We start from the raw sequence: 22215 nt of genomic DNA, 5'->3' as shown, positions 1-22215 counted from the left end.
GGTATACACAACTTTTACATTCTGAGCATTATGAAATACTAGTAGCAAGTTGTCTCCCTTCTGGCTCAGGGTTTTTTGTTTTGTTAGGTTTTTTAAAATACTAGTAGCAAGTTGTCTCCCTTCTGGTTCAGGGTTTTTTGTTTTGTTAGTTGTTTTTTTTTTTTTAAGTATTTTTTGTGTAAACTTCAATCCAAGAGATAGTTAAGTATTTTCAAACTAATCTACCACATTTTGCTCAGTCCTAACCATCTGTTCGTCAGACACTGTCCTCTTCCTCCCAAAGTAAATGGGAGGAAAGCAGTACAGTAGGTTAAGCATACTTACCTCGAGTTCTCTCATGCTGAAGACTTCCACCCCACACTTTTTGCCACGTTCCACAAGATCCATGCCAAAAGAATCCATGATAACAATGGTGTTGAGTATTGGAGTTTCCCCCTTTTCCACACTGGTTAGCAGAAGTTTGGCCTTGTCAGCTTTGTCACAGAAAACCAACGACAAGTCAGCTGATGAAAGAGAACAATGTTATCAGTATGACAAGTTGAGTGTAGACTAGATCCATACATACTTCAGAACGTGGTAATGGAAGACTCTTCTGAAGAAGGCTGAAGAAGCCCTCAGTCAGCTCTTCCATCACACATTCAGTCACTGAGCTACTGGAAGTGTCCTACCTTTGTTCACAATGTAGGTAATTGCCTCAGTTCCCAGTGTGTCATAGAGTGGCACCACCACCATGGAGAAGGCGTAGCATCCCTGCTCAATGATCACCCACTGCACAAAAAGAAGAGATGCGAGTCACTACATGTTTGCTTATCATAACAGACCTCCAAGAAAGACTCATATTTGGATTCCAACACAGAATCCAAGTAGGACAGAGTCTTGCTTTGTACAAGTCTTGCTAAAAAAAAAAGTGGCATTTCGTATCATTTGTTTACTTTGAAGACCTACTACATTTTTACCTGTGGAAAGAGGAAAGGAAAAAAACAATAAGGAGCTATGGGAAAGATGCCAATCCAATTAAATTCAACTCTGCCCCTAAGAGTAATTTTATGTACTTTTGCAAAACCAGTTAACATTAACTGTCTCTTTAGTTTACCTATTAACAGAAAGGGACTTGAGTACAAATTTTTTTTTCTTGGTTTTAGGTTATTGAGGTAGCCAAAGCCTTCAGTGTTCTATATTACCATGGTATATGAATCAGTAAAGGACTCGCTTGTGTCTCGACACACATTAAGTTTATATACACAGAGTATTCTTACTTCTGCATTATCTATATCTCATTTGATGGCCAGATATGGAACATAAACAGTTAAACTAGAAATCCTTTGGAAAGCCCCAGAAAGTTTTTCAGCGCTTTTCAAGACTAACCATCATTCTTTAAAAGAATCCAATATGAAGACTTCTACAAAAAAAATCATTTACATCTCTACAAGCTGCATTAAGAAGGATTTGCCTGCTAACAAGTGCAGTACTCAACAAACATGCTGCCTTCCTGCGTGTGATGCCAGCTGACAGGGCTTTGGATGAAATCAGGCTTGCTGTAAAAGTACCATCAAGGTAAAACAGTCAGGCAATTCTTTTTCCAGAGAGTAGCTATTAGGTATAGTTTGTAAACAACAAGCTACACCAAAATACAGGGTAGCATGTGACTCCTGAAGTGGTAGCCTCAGGACACATGAAGAGGCCAGTGGAACTGGAACATTTCATTTTTTTTCCATCAAAAAAGAATGACAAAAATTCTCAGACACCCTACCTTTATTTAGTCAGTTACAGGAACAAAACAACATGCATCTTTAAAAGTTATCAGATCTTACAATTTGACAAGGATTGCATTAACAAGGGTGCTCCTTTCCCTTCCCCGCCCCCCAAACGCTGTCACACTTCCCAGTGTTTTTGCAGGACAGTAGCCAGTTACCTCACCCCCGTATGATGACAAGTTCAAACACCATTCAGCTGGTTATTCCACATAATATCTCACACAGGGGCAATGTTAACAGAGTTGCTAAATCTCAGTTTTTATGAACTGTTTATTATGGGCAGCTCTCTACTGATTGAGACAGCCTTAAACACAGAGACTTTTTCTGAAACCATTTAAAATAGGCAAATTGTACATCTCTTGTCCAAAGAGACTTATAAAACTAGTACTAGACTTTCATGCAGACATTAGACATACTGGTAAGTCTAAGCAGGCACACCTATCCCAACCAGCATAAACTCTATTTTCTGAACTACCAAGACATTTTTCTACCATTTTACCTTCTAAAGTTAAGAGCATTTACATATAAGAATCAAACCTTGACAACCTTGACACTTGAGTTCTCTCTCAAAGCCCAAGCAAGCAACTAGTGCTGAATACAGACAGTGGGGAAGTTTGAGAAGATCAGAAAAAAACAACATTAAGGGACATTGTATATTTCACTGTCCTGTTTTCTCAATCCAAAATAACTTCCTTGCTTGCAAAAAAGATCATCTGTTTTCCAGCTACTCAAAGAGAAAGTAAGATTTTTTTGCTTTACAAATCCCAGTTTATATTTTTACTAAGCAGTTAAGCAATATGCTAGGATTTTCCCCATCAGGGGATTTCCCCAGCAGTTGTTCCCTGAACTGACAAATGTGAATCATTTCACACCAAAAAAACCTTCAAATAATCTTCTGTCTGGATTAGTGATTATATGGGGGATGTCACAACACCCATCCAGCGGTTTTCAGCAGGGAAAACCCCAGATTTAAAACTGCTGATTTAAACAACCCTTTCCTGCTTATTCCAAGCCCAATTCAAAAGCCTGCAGGAGCAATGGAGCTCAAGTGCATTTTGTCTCTATGAACCAAAGCAGACCACACTACCCTGCTCTCCTTCAGAATATCCATCAACCCAGTCAAAGACTTTGTACCCAAAGGTCTATAGACAGTTCAAACTGCCACAATACTAACATCTGGCTCCCTTTTTTAGAATTATAGAATGGTTTGGGTTGGAAGGGACCTTAAAGATCATTGAGTTCCAGCCCCCTGCCCTGGGCAGGGACACCTCCCACCAGCCCAGGTTGCTCCAAGCCCCATCCAGCCTGGCCTTGAACCCCTCCAGGGATGGGGCAGCCACAGCTTCCCTGGGCAACCCGGGCCAGGCTCTCACAGCAAAGAGTTTCTTCCCCAATATCTAACCTAAATATCTCCTCTTTCAGTTTAAAACCATTCCCCCTCATCCTTTTACTTCCAGTTAACCATGTTATGATCACAGGAGACTGAACTGAAGAGTCTGTAACATGATGTCATTTAACAGCTTTCCTAGTTGGAGACATCCCAGCCTGTTTTTATTACATAAATAAAACTGTAGCTGATTAGAACCAGAATTCCAACAGGAAAATCCAATCAGCAAACTACTGTAGATTTCAGAGTCTGGAAAAAACGCTTTTCTTCATGTGTACAAGGCTAGAGTTAGAGTTCTTTTTGTGGTGTAGGGTTGGGAGGGGAGGAAGGGGTTCAAGGTCACTCGTCACACAGCTTGCATTTTAATGACATCAGGGAGGGCTCAGTGACAAACTGAAATCAGAAGAGATCCACCAGTAAGCTGTTATCCAGCACGACTGAGACACTGATACAGCTTCTAGCTCTGTCAACACTGTGGATGGCTCCAGATAATGGCATCCTGCTGGGAGCGTTTAATCAAGAGGGACAGTATATTCTTGACAAACCTTAAGAACCCATCCCCATGTCTTAATACAGGCTTGGATTCAACCAGCTCAAGCTACTAAGCACATAAACATAGGTTAGAGAAATTCAGTCCTATTAAATAGATTTAATAAACAAATCTAGAGAATAAATATTTACTATTTCATAATATTTTTTAAAACAGCAATCTAGAACCACTTCGGGGTTAAAATGGAGACACCAGCTAATAAATCTAACTATGCCTATGGTTGCCTCAGGTTTGTAACATCATTTTACTCTGTGATGTGATCTTCTTTGATTATTTCACTTTTAGTCTTTCTGCCCCTTTATTAAACTGCAATTCGTTTTCAATTTTTGCCTTCATCAGCAGTTCTCCTTCCCAGAATCTTTGTGCCCAGGGCCTCTGGCACAGACAGAGCTATCACCTTGAGCCATCTTCTATTTGTCCAAATATTTAATCATTAAGTGCTTTGTTGGGTTTTGCAGGGTTTAAATACCTCCTTATGATTTCAAACCACTGTCAATTACCTCGTACTCCAACACCATTTTTTAAGAGAAAGCAAATGGTTATTACATCCACTAAGTACTGCATTAGCTTCCCATTAAACAGTCCTCCTCTATGATCTGGAAAGACCAGAAGAGAATGAGTTGACTTCTTCTGCATTCAGCTCTATGAGTTAAAGAAAACTAAACAAAATAAGACACTAACAGTCAAATCAATTATCAGTTGCATTTCTTAGCTAAAGATGCCATGTCTATGGCTTGGGGGTTTACAATGTCAGCCTTTAGCCTTCCCCTCCCCTTAATGCCAAATCAGCTCTTAGTTGGGAAGCTCAGGAGACTGCCAAAAAGCAACAGATATTACAAGGAGGCCATTTCAGTAACAGCTCGACCACCAATGCACACCCTGTCAATTAAATTACCTCAGGTCTGTTTTGTGCGAAGATTCCTATATATTGAATTTGCGACGGTTTGAAGCCTCGGTGGAGTAACGCAGAGCCCACGCACTCAGCTCTGTCTGAAACCTGAAGGGGCAAAAAAAAGAGAGAAGACCAAAAAAAAACTTGAGAGCAAGCTCATCAGTATACACCACTCAACATTATTTTACCTTAAGTCTTAGAAAAAGAAGGCAAATAAGCAGTATGAAGCAGACAGAAGTTTTCTAGGCTATTTTGGACGTCCTCTGTGACTTTGATAACCTAAACACTGCAGTGCCATTGTACCACACTGATTGTAGATACTACACTTGCATATAGACAACATACAGCAAACAAGACACTTAACACTTTGAAGGCCAACTTGATTAAGTTTAAATGTTAAGCTCACATACACAGAAAAGGCTGGTTTGTTCTATCTGCATCAAACCCCAGAAGTGACCCTGGAGTGATTCAGCGTTGTGTTTTCGGCTCAATCACAAGCCCTACATGTGCAACCCTTCTGCTTCATTCAGTGCCTAAGGAGGAAAAGCCCATCTAGTTCTGCAAACAAAGCTTGGGAAGGCAATTTTCTGAATTCTTTCCATATAGCACATGACCTGAATCCATGTTAGTCACATGACTCAAACAGGAAAGCTTTATTAACGAGAGGTCACACCTAACAAATGCCCAGCAAAATGACCTTGGAAAGTGATGTTTGCTACATACAAAAGGTGTTTAATGATCTTAACAGTATGCAACAGGCAAGCTTTATGCAAATTTGAAGACAACAACTGATTAAATCAGGAACGACCTAAAAGTGCTCAGCTGTTTAAGATTTGCATAAGGGTATTTTTAGGAATCATGAAGGAGCATGCTACTAGTTAGAAGCATATCTTAACACCCTATACAACCACCAGGCAGCACTATGGAGACAAGTTGTCAAGAAACAGAAGTAACATCTGTAGATAGGACTTTTCCCCAATGTAAAATGAGCCTCTCACAAGCAAGCACCTAATGTAGCAGCAGTCCCAGTCCCCAAATACTACTTCAAAGCTGCAGCCCTTCAGAGACAGCATCCAAGTTCTAAACAATTCAGCAATGAGATGCTAGAAGCTGCTGAGAACCCCAAAAAGTTCATAGATAAAACCATTAATAAACCAAGTGCAGGAGATACTCTTTTCTTCCCCTTGCACATATTTCAAGCTGTTCTTTTAAGATACTCTAACAGGAACTAGAACCTTTCTGCAATATTTTGCTACTACTTTAAAACATCTATAAATAATTGAGATTTGTTATATCACATTACTGCATGTTGTATTGATGCTCTCAGCAAGCAAAAGCAGGTCTAGCATTATTAAGTCTGAGAGACTACTCTATATCACATTACTGCATGTTGTATTGACGCTCTCAGCAAGCAAAAGCAGGTCTAGCATTAAGTCTGAGAGACTACTTACCTCTTTATAGGAGATCCACTCATATGGCTGGTTTGGTTTTCTAAAACCTAGACATGGACCATTATCTAAAAAAGAAACCATAATCAAAAGTTACGCAAGATTTAACTGGCTCCTCTGCCCCAACACCACACTAACTACACTCTCGGTGTTAACCCTCTAGATTATTTGCAGACACCTTCAGAAGACAAACTTTGTTTTTTTAGGAGGGGGGAAGCTGAGGAAGGACAGAGGCAACATGATTGGTTTAGGCTAAGGAACACAGCACTGACCTTATTCACACAACTCTGCTCCCCAAGAGGTCACAGTTAAATTTGCCTTCAAGAAAGCTCACATCTGATCCATTTATCATATTGCTAGGTAGATACTCCCTGTCCCCAACTACATTTCAAAAGAGCCCAGACCTTTAGTTCTTGTTGAGAGTTATCTTTAATTTTAAACTTACTTGATACTTGCAGACCCCTTTGGAAGACATCATAGACTGTTCTCACATCATCGTAGTAGAAAACCAATGGTTCATTGCTGTTAAGAAGAGAGGACCTTCGAGCATGCTCACCACCCTAAGAAAACCAATTAGAAAGGTTAGACACACTTGTTGGTTATGAATGAAGAGGAATTTCCTGAAGGAATAAAAAACAACTCATCCATTAAGCTTTTTTATGAGCCTCAGCACATTCTGCTTGAGAGAACTTCAGTGCTGTTCACCACCAGGGGCAAGATCTGCAGGGCTTCCCAGGACATTGTTTAAAGAGTCAGACTGTTTCCTGCATTACTAAAACCCTGACAGGCAAAAATCTTATTCCTCAACTACCTACAATAACACAGAACAAGCAAGCAGCACAAAATGCCTTTTGACATTCCTTACTAGACACAGGGTTTTTCTTAATAAATATTTTACTCTGTTATTGCAGTATATAGCATAATTAATTCCATCAAGCTTCCTAAATGCCTCAGAACTCTCTGGATACAATATTAATGCTGATACTAATCTACTTTTCTAATTAAGATTACAAAACAATCATGCTTCAAACTGTGGTTTCAAAACCTAGATGATTTTAAGAGTGGTCAAACCATCCTAGAACAAGTGTTCTTCTAAGTAAAATACTTCACACCAGATAGAAATTTAGTCCTTTAAACCAATTTAAAGTTCTATCTTACAAAAAAGGGTTTCCTCTTGAGCTAGAGGCAGGCAGGACAACACTACCCTGAGGATTAAAATCAGAGGAGGTGATTTTAGCAGGTGAACATTTATATAGAGTACAATTGGAAGTAAATACAAGAGTTTTATAGTTTTAATATAGCCTTTTTTTAGAGTGGCATTAAATAATCTCATTTTATATCAATCAAGTTTCAGACATTGCAGTTAATACAAGTACTAATGGGCCACATTTATTAGTCCTGCTACAACAGACACCTACAAGCAAGATCTTAGCAGGAACAGTCCACCTGGTTAACCAGAGGGTCTTGGGTAAACATTGCACAAGACTCTATCAGTGTTTGAAGTCAACTCCTCGCCCTTTCACAAACTCAAATCTTAACTAAATCTGTGCCTGAATCGTGCCATCATCCACAGTGTCAAAAACCTCTTCATACACAATCACAGGCTCTTCCTCGCCATTGGTTTATTTTCCCATTTTCAAAGTACCCTGGAAGACCAGAGAGCATCTGTTCATGTTTAAGTTAGATAAATGCAGGTTTATCTGTAAAAGATGTCATATTGCCCATGTCCACAGAAAGGAGTTAACACATTAAAGGTACATAAGAGAGGGGAAAAAAAACCCCAGTATTTTAACACCTGTTTAAGTTAGATAAATGCAGGTTTATCTGCAGAAGATGTCATATTGCCCGTGTCCACAGAAAGGAGTTAACGCATTAAAGGTACATAAGAGAGGGCAAAAAACCCCCAGTATTTTAACACTAAAATAAGTGTAACTTGTTTAGCAAAACATTATGCATAAGGCAGTGCTTGCCACTCCTTTGGCAGCAAGCAGAAATGTACACTGTGAACACAACCCAGAACAAGTTAATGACTGGCTTACCTCTAAAAATCTGTAACATTAGAAATTCAAGAGCTTACTTGCACTCAAACCAAAATCTACTCCATGGGAAATTAAGAGCTTGCTAGTACATGCCTTTGCCTGGAAATAAAAGCAAGACTACTTGCTTTATTGCACTGATTTAACAGATATTGGATAACTACGGTCAACTTCTAGATATTTCCCAATTTTACCACCTCTGGAGCTAACCTGAGGGAGATCACATGAAGTAGTTTGTAGCCACAAACATAGGTAATGTCCGTAAGTGCAATGTATCAAGAAATATTTGTTTTCTCCTCATCTGAGCTACTACTGTTTTGTTTACATGCCCTATTAGCACCACAAAAGCAGTTTTTGCAGGGTCTGGGGCACTTACCAAATTTGAGCATGAGACTTATCAGACAGACTGCACAGTGCTTGGATAGAACACTGACTGCACTGACCTTCTGAAGAAGCAGAAACTCTGTAACACTACTGTTGAAAAGACCCCAGCAGTTCTCATGAGCTTTCAGTAGAGGGAAATATAACCAGCCTACGGTTATGCTTAATTCCACTCTGGGGAAAAAGAATAAGGTAACTGAATTTTCAACAGCCCTAGAGAAAGTGTTTCACTGAAAAGCACCCAGCTCCTTGTGTGAAGGCCATCAATTCAGTGTTATTCTTCAGGGAAGCAGTGAAATACACGTGGATGCGCTGAAGATCGTTTAGACCTTACTTACACTCCCAGTTAGAACTCATCTACTAGGCAATATTTGGTATTGGCCTACATTTTGCTTGAGAGTAGCAAGAACGACTATTCTAAGAGCCTGTCCAAAGGGTTCTTATCTAGAATGTTTGTGCAATATCAGGGACAGTTCTGTTCACAGAAAGGTTTTAAAAAATCATTGATCATTATAACAGGGTTCTTATCTAGAATGTTTGTGCAATATTAGGAAAAGTTCTGTTCACAGAAAGCTTTTTTAAAAAAAAAAAATCATTGGTCATTACAAGCACCAAACATTTGAATCTGAGGAGTGGAAAGTTTGGCTGGTTTCACAGAAGTTATTCAAATGGGATCTAGCAGATCTGCCCAGTACAGAGGTAAGCACTCAAAAGGGTTGTCAGTTTTACCAAAGTGTTCTTAAGGAGCCAGGCAATAAAATCTTATTAATGTGAGAACAGCCTCTGGTTACTCAAGCAAAGCAGCCCTTGCAGCAGCTCAGGGAGTCGCAGGGAATTGACCCATTACACAGCAAGAGCTGGACATTAAGAAAAGCCTTGGCACTGGTTCAGAACAGCAGCAGCTGAGGGAAAACAGATTTATTCTACAACAGAGGCATGTATTACTCTGTCAATGCCTTTTTGGGTCACATAACAAGATAGCTGCCTTTGTTCAAGCCCTGGGTTTGCTTCTTGTTGACACAGGCTGTTTAGGATTAGCAGTAATATCAAACCAGACTCTTGGCTCCACCATGCCTCAGAGGCAGGAGACCCAATTCTCATTTTCCCCGAGAGGGAAAGCACAGCAGCAAGTGGTGCTTAGGTCACCAGCATGCATATTCTGAGCAAGCAAGAAGTATAAACTGTTAGAGTTTTCAAAGCAGCCATATAATTTTAAGCGTGCTAATGCCTAGGTAAGCAAACAGCCAGAATTGATCACTTAACAGGGAGACAAGCATGTGTTTAATCAAGTGATTCTTGAAAGACAAGGCAAGCTACAGTTCTGTTAACGTATCAGGAAAATGCAAGGAGGTTTAAAAGATCTGAATTCTTATACTAGAAAATACTGACATCCTACTATTTATGTTCTCTCCTCCTACATGTTTTAGCAGAACTTGAGCCAAATAGAAATATTTTGGTTTTTAAAGCAAGATTTAACATATTTGACAGCCATACACCTGCACTCAAATCAATAGCCAAGTTATGCAGCTATCCATCACCAACGGAAAGAAGAACCTACAAGCTGACAGATCCAGATGTGCTTACAATTACAGACATTATTGAGGGTGCACAAGCTTTGCCAAACACAGGACTAGGGCCTTACTTCTATTACTGTAATTCTGAAATTCTTAACAATATGGCACATGACTGAGTATAGCATGAGCCTCAGCAGCACAGTCTCACACTAGTCAGACTTTATTTAGAATTACTCTTCATTAGCCTTGTCTCACCTCCTACAGACAAGGGGGATTCAAGTGGATCCTGAAAGAATTTTCACCTAGAAGTCTGAGGAGTTCCCCTGAAGAGAGATCAGGTTGGGAGCTTTGAAGACAAGAGGGTTTCTTTCAGCGAAATGTAACTGTAGTAATGCATACTTTAAAGATGATACTCCACATCTTTTAATTACGGCATCTACTCTAGAAGAGCTGATACTTAGAGTAACTCTTTGTACCTATATCCAGCTAAGCATGCAATCTCTATGCTCACTCAGTGGCAGTTAAAATGGGTCACTGGGTGCCGGCCTACCAAATCAAAGCTTTCCAGAGATGGGAAGTGACCTGGAACAGCAGTGAATTGGATCTTTCTCCTCTCATCCAAAGTTATGAAAATTTATTATCAGAACATGTAGAAACTCTACTCCAGTCACTGACTTCATTTAACTTTGCTAGAGGCCAAGGAAATAAGACACAAGTAAGAATTAAGCAGGAGCTTATTTATAGTTCAAAATTTTTATCATTAATGAACCGGTAGATTAGGTTTTAAAACAGTAGAAAAGAGGAATTGCCTTCTGCTGTGTCTGTTTTGGAGCACATTTCTTACTCCCTAGACCTTTTACTATTGTATTGCTTAGCCAAAAAAAAAGTTAAGACATAATTTGAAAGAGTAGTATTTGATAATTTTTTTCTATGGAAGCGACAATCCATCTTAACAGTTGTATAAAAGAATGGAGTAAGTGAAGTGAAATTCTACATGTAGTGAGGAACTGAATCCCAAGCACTGTATTACACTCTTGTTATTGTTATAAAAGTACCAATTCTAACAGACACTTGAAACCAGCTTCAAAACATACATTCTCATTTGATTACACTTTAATACAGTTTACAATATTAAGGGCTGTGTCATCTGAAGCGTCAATAAACAAAACTGGATAGATCTTGGTCACTTCAAGATGTTCTCAGTTCAAGCACTTTTATCACCAAGACATGCTAACACACTCAGCTGGTTTATTCACTTAACTTTCACTACTGTTCAGTCTTCCTATTAAAGTGTACTTTCTGCAGAGACACTGAAAAATAATGCTGTTATATCACATCAGAGCAAGATAGGTAATTAGTAGAATATGGATCAGTGAAGCATTACATAGTTTAGGGAAGTCTCATACCACCAAACAATGATTTCAATCACAGCATCCAGCAGTGATGAGCTATTTTGCCCAAAGAGGTAAAAGCGGTGAACTAAGACTGCTGTCAAGAGTCTCAAGCAAATAAGCATTTGTCACTGGTTTTATGGCCAGTTAAGAGTCACTGGTTTACCATCTTCCAACACAAAGCCCCCCAAATCTGCTGAAGTCTCTACTGACAAGTGAGGCCCTCCACAGCCAGAAAACTTTCCCTGCTAGTTTATTCCAGCCACCAAACCTTGCTCTTCCACAAGACTGTTCCACCCAGCACCTGCTGCCAGGGTTGGCAAAGCTCACCAAGAGAGGTAAGATCTAATCTCTGGATCCTTACTCTACATATGTTCCTTGAAAAGAGACATTTTTGGCAATTATCACATTGCCAGAGCACTTTTTTATTTCCCCTTTGTGTACTTCTAACAGCAGACCATTTCTTGCTCTAGTAACACATGTCAGTAAGTTTACTATAGAAGATGATTAGGAAATAAATGGTACTAACTAAACTTTTGAATGGAGGCGCCAGCTAATGCTTCATTCTTCAATTTCAATATCATCAAACATTGCAAAGAAAGTGCTTGATTTGAGGCTATGACAGGAGTTTGCTTTGCAAAACATCATGAAAGTCTACCTACTGTAAATTTCAAACTGCTCTGTCGCATTTGTTTACATCAGTTGGTAGCCAAATCTACTCCTAAGCACAACAAGAAGTCATGCTAATTGCATTTGATACAGGACAACTAGATGCAGCCTATCACGTGCTAGAGGGAGACTTCAATTGCAAGTATATATAAAAAGATATCTGTAATGGTAGTTTCTGACTATAAAGAGTACTGCAAGAAACTGTCAGCCTTATAATCCTACATTTTGTAAACATTTCCTTTGAAGATCACAACTTTTTAAAAGCAGTCTCCTTCCTTCAAAAGGAAGAAAAGCCTTGTCTACCCTGAACACACACAGACACACTCTTGAAAGAATGAAAGAAGTGGTAAAACTTGACTCTGTAGTGAACAAGGGAATTGATATAACTGCTGCTGAGGAAACCCCAGCTATGTAATCAGTTGTCTATATTTGCTTCTAAGCAACAGTTCCTCCCAGACTTTCCATATTTGACTTTACTATTAAAAAAAACACCTAACAGCAACTCTGTCTGCTTCTAAAAAGCACAAGAGCTAAACTAGCATAACCAGAGTTTAGCAGGTGGTTACTTAAATTTCAACTTACTCTATGGCTGGGATCTCTTGGCAGGACTAATATATCTTTCCACAGATCATCTGAGGACAGTTAGTACCCTCTTCATGCTTGTAACCCAATATAAAGTCTTATCTGTCAGCTATTATAATCTAATTATAATAACAGAAAATTATTAGCTTAATCAGTATACACCAGCACACACACCCTGACCCCAAGACCTAATTTAATAGGTCATCACCTAAACACGTGGCCAGGAATTGGAAACTGCTCTGAACCAATTCTAACATTCACAAGTCTCCTCCCACCAGTCAGATCAGAAGCTCAGTTTTCTCAGCACAAAGACTTTCTCCCAGGCTAGGTATTACCACTGACATCAACCCTCAAACTGGTTTTCACATTGAAAAAGCTAAAACACTGAGTTCAAGCCATATTTCAGAAAAAAAAAAAACAAAAAACCAAAAAACCACCATGCCCTGAAATGCATTTCCCCCTTCACTGTAAGTTTGGAAACAGTCACGTAAATCAGTGTTTGGTCTCTCCCAGAAGACAGCAACCATCAAGTGACACTTACCTCCACTTCCACAGACTGCATTGCTAAATCACATGGTGGTTTTAGTGCTTTCGGCCTCGTCGCATACCAGTAGGTCGTGAGAGCTGCGAAAGCACCGAAGCCCATCAGCGTATTTGTTGGAAGGGTGCGCACATACTGTCTGACATCCCCAAGTTCTGGCATCCGTAGGTATCTGAACAACTCATGTGCTTGCATTGCAGTTCAGTGCGGGTTGTCCCGATGCTGGAATCTGTTGATATGAAAGAAAGTTACACACAAAGATTTGAAATCCCCTTTTGATTCACTGTTGTTGTAGGAGAGCAATGTATGCTTTGTCCTCCTAGCTTCCCACTATCAAAATAATTTGATCTGCCACTAGGCAGGCAAGGCAATACCTTTAGACTTCTGTGCTGCAATTAAGCAAGCAAGCAATTACAGGTTCATGCTCTAGAAAAACAGGTGGGGCTCACAGGAGGCAATTTCTGCAGGGTTTTAATATTGCTTTTAACAGGCTTTGCATTTTAACAAATGTTTTGCCTTTTTTTTTTCAAGGATGGCTTTTCACAAGTGCTAAATATTTACTTGTAGAGTAGCTGTACTGTCAGACGGTTCAAACAGTAAGTATCAAACAGGGAAGTCAGGGGTATAAGATGTTAGCTTGCCTGCATTAACCTAACAGCATCCTAACCCTATAGCAGGAGCTGGATTTTTCACCTCCTAAGCCTGTTAAGTAAACTCACTCTCTCTTCTACTCTCTGTTCAGCTGTGCACAGAAAGCTCACTACAGCAAGCTGCCTTCACAGCTGATATCCTCCCGTAGCTCCTCTACGCTAGCAAGCTTCCTATTTCTCCCAACACCATGCCAGCAATTTATCTCTGGTCACGAGGCAGCCTAAAGCAGCATCTAAGGAGGCCCAGGGCAGCAGCACACAGCAATATAATCAAGCACAGGAAGCACATTTGATTTGTCACGTTCGCGCAGAAGGAAGAGCCCAAAGAGGCTGCTCCCCCCGACATGGATATTCCACAGCAAGAACCAGCCATGGAAAAAAAAAATATAAATAAATAAAAAGGATCACAGTCAGCTCAGCTGGTGCTCTCCTCTACAGCCAAGGTCTCCGGGGACATTTGTCACATGCCAAACCCACCAGCCCCTGCCCAGTAGGTGAGAGGTAAGCAGCAGGCCTGCCCGGGGGCCAATGGTAGCCGGCACCCGGTCACCCCACTGCCTGCTGAAGGGCTCCTGCCTGCCCGGCTGGCACCAGCCCTCCCCCCTGCCTGTCACCCCTTCGGCCCCCTGCCACCCACCCACGGCCACTGTCGGGAAACCACACGCCTTCCTGCTCGCTCAAAGAGCCCGAGATGTATTCACACAGATAATTTAGGTCCGGCCGCTTCCTATGGACAATAGAATTAAAACAAAGGGCTTAAACGATGTCAGAACGTGCACTTAAATAGCTAGAACACACTGTGTAACAATGCACTGCTGCAGAGGAGACGCTGAAATCCAAACGGGCAGAATTATATGCTTATTAGTTTTAAAGCCAACCATACCAGGCTAAGATTTCGTATTTCTATAGGAAAAGTCTCTAGTTTACAGCCTGCCCTTGAAATCTTTGCTGCTGCAAGCAGTTATTCAAAGGAGTTGTCTAGTTCACAAAAAGAATAACCAGTCTTTGGACAATTATTTGCTAGAAACAGCAAAAAAAACCCATGAAAATAGTTCAAAGGGCCCATGATTTCACAACATTAGCAGAAGGACAGGCAAAAGTAAGGTCACAGATGGGGGGAGCGTCAGGATGGAGTCAAGTTCCATCTCTGTAAGGGTCCTGGACCCAGGGAGAGCTCCCAGCCTGCAGGCACTGCTTGTCCTCCACACTTGCCTTTGCTCTTACAGCATAACCTCAGGGCTCCAGCACCCAGACACCCAGTGCAGGGACACTACAGAAATGCCTTTTGGTTATTTGCACTGTGATACACCACAGCCTATGCCCAAAATCCATAGCACATCAAGATGCAGTAATGGAAGGTAGAGAAGAACCAACTATATTAACAAGGGATCTCTCCATCTTCCTTTGGCATAAAAAAATTAAATAGTAATAATTTCTTAAAATATCACTTACTGACTGAATAATTAGGATTACCATGCTGTAGCCTTTTAGGCATAAAAACGTGCTCATTAGCATTGGAGGCATGAAAACTACCTCTTAAGTTTTAATACACACAGATGAACAGTCAGAATAAAAAGTCATTCCAACAAGGATATCTTGGCTTACCAGTTAATTTTGGGTATATTATAGACACCATGGTAATGAACCAGAAGAAGGGGGCTCTAATGTATGTAAGGGTTAAGAGCAAGCTTAGCTCTTTCCTCCTCAAGGCCTGCAATAAGCATCTTTGACTTTTAGAACAACAGATACTGGCTCTCCTCTCTGCGTTAGTCCTGCACACACACTGTATGACTTAGGAACGTGGCATAATTAGAGAGTTACTCTTTCAAAAGGCTGTGGTGCCATTACAGCTAACGAGAGCTGAAGTAAACATGATCATTTCATTCACAAGCCCCACTGTAGTCCAGGAGCTGTTATGGTTTCAGCCCAGGTAAAGAGGAATAGAGCTGTACAACCACTACTTTTCATTGCCTCGACCAGTTGTTTGCAAAGAAGCTTGAAACATAAAACTTTGGGTGGTTACCCCACAAGTTATCACCAGTGACATAATGATACATTTTACTGCTTAGGTTTATATTGAGGGATGACATTTTTTTATTATACCTTCTGCCTCATCAGCACAAAAACCAAGATTAGGACAGAGTTTTCCACAAGACTAAGCAATTCCTAGCTTAAACATTATTCCTATCAACTCCTGCTTTCTGTATTTAAGACAAAGCCAGATGCAACAGGGAGAATAAACTCACATTCTTAATGTATGCATCTTAACATATGCCCCATCAAGAAAGGGGCCTCCAATGCCTCCCAGCTTTCTTTGATCCATCTCAGTACTTTCTTGGCGCATGCTCCAATCACATCAGACATCCAGGGTCTTTACCAAGACCAAGGAGAGCAGTTTAAACTGAGATACAGAGATCCTCCCAGCAGAATCAGGATCTGGCTTTCAGTCCTGTCCTCAAGGAAGGACTCAGCTAAGTTTGCTCACCCAAAACAAGCAAAAAAAAAAAATCCATGCTCTCTTCACAGACTCAGGTCCTACAATTGCTTCTCATCCAGACAGCACTTGGACCACAAGGAACAGACACAAACTCAGCCACAGCGCGAAACAGAACATAGCAAATGACTAGAAGTCAAAGACTGAGACCTAAAGGAAGAAGATCCCAGATAAGAGAAGCACCAGACTGTGATACTCTGGCTGCTACATGTAGCAAAAAAAGAAAATAGAGCAGAACGGCTAATGTTGAAGGTCAAATGCATTTTTCCCCTCAATGCAACCAGTACACCTTGGTTCCTTCTCAAATTGAGAAACAGTAACAGACAGATATGGAAAAGTTGTTTTAATAACAGAGAAAACTGCTGTAGAGATAACTACCTGTGTCCTGGCCACAGCAGTTCCCCAAAATCCAGCCCATGAAAGCAGTGGCATCACCAACTCCGTTAAGGATTTCTGTGCGGCTCAGACAAAGGCAGCTCTCTCTGCTGACACACACCCCACAGCACCCAAGGCTCGTTCTTTACAGCAGGGCCAGTATCTCAAGGCAACGGCCCAAGTTGGCAGAGCTCCGCCGTTCTCTGCTGCTCCTACTCGCGGGGTACAATGGGCTATTTACAGCGGGCAGCAGCCTGCCCATTGTCTATCCATAGCCAGACATGGTTCGAGTGCCACGGAAGAGAACAGGAGAGCGGCCGTCAGCTTCTGTACCGCAAAGAAAACAACCCCGAGAGCCAATGGCCCCTCTGCCCCTCCAGCCCAGGCTTTGGCCCAAGGGCACGCTTCGCACTGCAGCAGCCCAACATGAAGGCAGGTCCACCACATCTATGTAAAAGCAGCAGCTGTGTTATTTCTGCAGCCTCTCGCAGGCAGGAGAAAGCTATGAGACAAGTTTCCCCATCTCTTATTATGGGGAATATGGCATCAAGATGTTTTCACTGCGATACGCTGGAACAGGATCAGCCACCCCTATACCTTTGAGTTCTCCTGACAACCCCTTGCCATTGCGGTTTGTTGTTTCCTTACTGCTACAGGTTACACCACACAGTTCCCACGGGTCTCTGTTTTACTCAGGTCTTTCTCCACTCATCTTTTGAAAGAGCAAGTGCAGAATCACATTCAAGCTCCTTCATTGCATATAAGAGTGTAGAAAAAAATAGCTTTGGCCATTAACAAGAGAAATCCTTTTGTCTGAGTAAAATACATAATCCTAATCCCAGGATGCATTTACAATCATCTTAAATTTGAGCCAGTCCAACCCGTCCCAGATACTACAACCCTCTTTGTGCTGGCCAGGCACTCAGCTGGTTGTGTAGTCCCACAAGGGAGGTGACCCAGCCAACACCATTTTCCTGGCTTAGTTCTGATGCTAGTTCTCAGCTAGACCAACTCTTGTCTGGATGACCAGTTAGCCATTAGCTCCCAGAAGGAAGCAAGACAGCACAGCTGGGGGAAGGGATGGGCTGTTGGAATACTACATCTTAAGCACAAGACTCCAAACACCTCCCAGGATTTTCTCCCCCCTGCCCTGCAGTCAAGGCAGTGACTTGCCTGAGGTCTTGCAACCACCTGTGGCAGAGCCAAACTGTAACCAGCAAGGAAGCCACAACCACCCCAAGACACAGCAAAGAAGCATAGGTAGAATGAGAATCCAGCTATGAAGAAGCCTTGGTTTAAGCCTTGTATAATGAGAACATGACACCAAGATGCCTTCTGTGGTGCAGCTTGGCATATATGACATGACAGTCTCCTCTAAGCCACAAAGGACTTTTCCAAACAAACCAAGTACTGTTGAACTGTCTAATCCACTACTCTGCCCTCCTCTTCCACCAATCCACTCCCCAGTTAAAAAACTAATTATCTCATCTTACCCAGAATCACCTAGATCGCTCAGCCAGGCGTCAGAGCTATACACCCTCCTTTCAAAGCTGTAACTGACAGATCCACTTTCCTGCAACAGTAAAGAGAGAGGAACTAAAAAGCTGTTAGTGAGGAACCTATCCCATGCACAGACAGGAACCTGCAGGTCCTTAATATTCACCCCTTCTCTTCATCCCCCCAGTCCAGCTCTAAGCAACCACAGGGCATCATGGAGTGGTTCAGGTCGCCTCTGCTGGTTCAGTTTCTGTTCCTGCATTTGGGACAGGGCAGGACCAGAGGGAAGCCGCCTGGAAGCTGGACTCAGGTCCATCAGTTGGGCCACGCTGATTTACTTCATAAGCTGCAACTGAAGTTAAGACTCTTGCTGCAACCTTTAAGTAGCGCTACATCTGACACTGATGTGTCAAGGCTCTGTCCTCATCTGCAAGGAAAGTCACAGCCCTGTCCTCAGAGGTTTGGCTGCAATCCTCCTGCAATCAAGTGGAACAACACCTGGATTCTTGCCTGTTAATGATGTCCAACAAGTAATCTGAGTGCACTCCAATGAGGTCACTGGAGTTTATTCAAGTTCAGGAGCTGAACCACATGACAAGAACCTGCTCAATGCCTTTTGTGCAACTACAGTCCTCCAGCGGCACTTGGTGACCCTGTATATTAAGGAAAACCAACACTTCCAACTAAAAGCTTTGAGAGAACGATCAATTTAAGTTTCCTTTGTTCCAAGCCTATACATATACACACAATGTGTCACCGAACAGTCTTACCAGTTTCTCATCTTCAAAGACCATAGAAGATGTTTGCAAATAATCTGTTTTGCAGCCTGAATTACTGTCCATCCCTACTGCATCCCTTCAACTCCAATATGCAAATACATCATGGCAATACTCTGTTAATTGAGCCTCAATCCAAATACAGGTTAGATAAAGAAAAAAAAAAATCAACCTACAGAAGCAAGTTGCTACAAACCAGCAGCTTTCTTGTAGCACTAACAGCTTGAGCAGATCATACTTATTCATTCTACTCCTCCCAGGAAAAGTCTACTATTCAAAAAGCCCAACATCAAGTTCACTCATGCTTCAGGTACTCACCTGAGACTCTGCAAGAATGAGTTTCTTACTCATGCATCTGTAACCTGAAGTCTAGCAGAAGGCAGCCTGGGTCAGGTACACTAAGCCACATTGCACCACACTAGGTATGGTTGTTTTTTGTTGTTTTTTTTTTTTTTAAACACCCTTCCAAATGTAAACACTAACCCTTAACACTGCGAGACTGGACAGATCAGCAAGTACTTACAAGAAGTGACTGGTTCACCGAGTGACCTCCCAACACCAGAATCACAAGAAAGACTATGACAAACCAAGCAACCTTTTGACCTCAAGTACTAAAGTATGCCTGTATTTCCCCTGAGTCAGTAGTAGTAAACATTTTCTTCTACCTTTCCTACAGAACTAATCCATCCTCGCCAGGCCATTAACACAGCCCAACCGCAGAGGCAAAGTTTTGGAACCAAGGCACATGCAGTATCAAACTAAGAGAGCTTAAGAGCTTAACAATAATTCATACAAGAGTCCTTTTCTGCAAATGGGACACCATGGACTACAACTATAAGCCTTAAATGGTCCAACTACAAAAACAAAAAACATTTTTTTTTTCTCTAAACCCCTACAAAACCACACAAACTGTTTTTACTTTTGGACAAACTACCCAGTATGACCACAATTCAAACCCTAACCAAAAAGGACTATTCTACGATCATATTTTACTCTCTGTAGATTAGTATCTCCAAAAATTAAAGGCAGCAAAAGACAGCAGAAGCCTTGTGTTATCGAGTGCCCTTGTTTCAGGAGTCAGGCAGGATCTGCAGAAAGGCAAGCCCCCCCATCCACAGCCAGGGTTCAGCCTACTGCCTGTAAAGGTCAGTGCCGTACGGCAGCGCTTCCTCCAGCCACACAGCATCGGGAACTCCCACGCAAAACCATCCACTGATGAATAAACCGTCTGCCCTCCTGTTTGTGAGGATTTCTGGGGAGTTACCGCTGGTTATATTTAGTGTATTAAAATGTTTAACATACCTGAGCTTAGCAGAACTGAACTTAACATACCTGAATTTAGCAGAGCAGGGGAGGAGGATGTGGCAGGCAGTCTATTTATCTGACTACCAGAAGCCCCATCTATCAAGCAGTGTATCCCCTTGGGCCAGAATCTCTCTCCCTCTCTGCTGCACATTTGAAAAATTGCATGCCATTAGCCTTTCTGAATCTACTCATTTCAATTAATTGTATTACCAAGATTTAGAAAAACAAAACACAAAAACCTACTACTACCTCCTATTGCTCACATTAATCAAAGTGTTGTTTTCTTGGAGGGAAAGAGAGAAAAGAAACCATTTATTCTTCCCCACTGGAGCGCAACACACCCCGGCCAGCAAAAGTATAACCTACCCCTACCTCCTCCAAAAAAAACCCCCATGCAATACTCATTTCTAGTGGAGCCATAAGGCAGAAGAACCATCTACAGAGACTTTACTCAAGAAACAGGAGAGTCACTTACCCAGATAACTATTTCAAAGTTGTCTTTCCTACCATTCTGAATTACTGGTTTTGTTTTTCCCATTGACACCAACCTTGTACTTGCCCTTGAAGCAAATGGCTACTTGGGGATTTGCTTCTCAAGAACCAAAGACTTACTTCCAACCTCGTGTTGGCTGATTTGTAGCTGTAAAACAGCATCTACCAAATTTAGAAGCTGCCTTTTAAATTCGTTACAATCATGCCATCCTCAGAATAGGCTAAGGCCGTTTGCTGAAGACCTTGAATTGAGTACGCTACACACAACAGCTACTTGTAATTACAAGCTTTAGATTTTCCCCATCAGCCATCCTCAGATATTTTCATATTCCAAGTCAAGCAGGCTAGATATCCTTGCACTTTAAAGAATGAAGCAGTAGCAGTATGGCTCCGTGAGGAACTTCTGCAGTTCAGTTTTTGTGTTATTAATACTACTAATGTTGCAGGAGGAAAAGAAAGGTATTTTTCAGCAAACTCAATGCCGCCTTACGCTCAGAATTCCTTGATCCAAGAAATCTGATCCAAATCTCTGGAGCTGCAAAATCTCAGCTTGTGAGTTTGAGAGCACATTCCAAGCAGAGAGGCAAATACAAACACCCCAAGCAGGCTCAGGAGAGACTGCACCGTTCCCTGTGAAGCAACGTGGATGATAAAAAAAATATAATCTGCATAACAGCACATGGAATAGCTGTGTGGTCCAGGCACAGATATAGAACCACAGGGTTTTGATTGCAGTCTCTTTAGATGTCACTCTTTCCTATCACAGGACCTGACCACCATATCTGATTCTAACCCGAGCAAGGCATCGGTTTGGACAGATTACCAGGTCCAAGAGGGTGCCTTTAACATCCCAGACAGCTCACAGACCTGGCCCTTTAGAAATTCAGAAGGCTTCAAGGGTTGCAATTCCTGTTCCACAGGAACGAGAAATGTATGCATCCTAGAACAAAAGCATCGCGCAAAGCCGGCTGAATCCCTGCGCTGAGGCACCGCAAGCCCTACCTAACAGCCGAGCGGCAGGCCTGCAAAGTCAAAGCCGCTCAACCTTCCATTTTAGGACAGTTTCCCTCACACTGCATTTCCATACACGCTCCCAACTGCTTAAAAAGAAAAAAAAACAAAACAAAAAAACCCAAACACCCAAGCTGCTTCACGTACATGCTGCATTCACGCCCCTAAGAACGACCTAATTGAAGACAAGGTCCAGCAATTCAACCATGAAACCCCTCAGGTTAACAGGCAACACGGAGCGGCCGGGCAGCACCGGGGGCTACTCGGGGACCGGCTGGGGCGACGACCACCGGAGCCGCTTACCCCGGGCCAGGCCGGGGACGAGGGCGGCGCTGGAGCCCGCACGATGCCCCGCAACACCGGGGATGGCGGGGGAAGGCCGGATCCCTGAGGGGATCGGCGGCCCCGCCGCCCCTCACCACCCGGCCCCGCAGGTGACAGCGGCCCCGCGCAGGCCGCCCTCAGCCCCG

The 22215-nt window shown here is 42.0% G+C and overlaps 1 protein-coding gene across 3 annotated transcripts in view; it reads right to left on the bottom strand.

Annotated features, from left to right (window-relative positions):
• Positions 1 to 22215, bottom strand: part of ACSL1 (acyl-CoA synthetase long-chain family member 1) — a 40669-nt gene that overhangs the window by 18255 nt on the left and 199 nt on the right. The window contains exons 1-7 of one of the 3 annotated variants that reach the window (XM_014945613.1): positions 18158 to 18229; positions 13146 to 13374; positions 6477 to 6591; positions 6035 to 6099; positions 4587 to 4688; positions 669 to 768; positions 325 to 503 (exon numbers count right to left, since the gene is read on the bottom strand). In XM_014945613.1, the coding sequence (XP_014801099.1) occupies positions 325 to 503; positions 669 to 768; positions 4587 to 4688; positions 6035 to 6099; positions 6477 to 6591; positions 13146 to 13340 (756 nt within the window). In that variant the 5' untranslated portion in view covers positions 13341 to 13374; positions 18158 to 18229. Of the gene's footprint in view, positions 1 to 324; positions 504 to 668; positions 769 to 4586; positions 4689 to 6034; positions 6100 to 6476; positions 6592 to 13145; positions 13375 to 16667; positions 16687 to 18157; positions 18230 to 22215 lie in introns of those variants that run through there. The other 2 variants (XM_014945614.1, XM_014945612.1) reach the window with 2 other exon arrangements.

This window comes from Calidris pugnax, unplaced genomic scaffold, assembly GCF_001431845.1.
Source record: "Calidris pugnax isolate Ruff unplaced genomic scaffold, ASM143184v1 scaffold58, whole genome shotgun sequence".
Classification (NCBI taxonomy): domain Eukaryota; kingdom Metazoa; phylum Chordata; class Aves; order Charadriiformes; family Scolopacidae; genus Calidris; species Calidris pugnax.
This window is presented reverse-complemented; position numbering and strand designations above follow the sequence as displayed.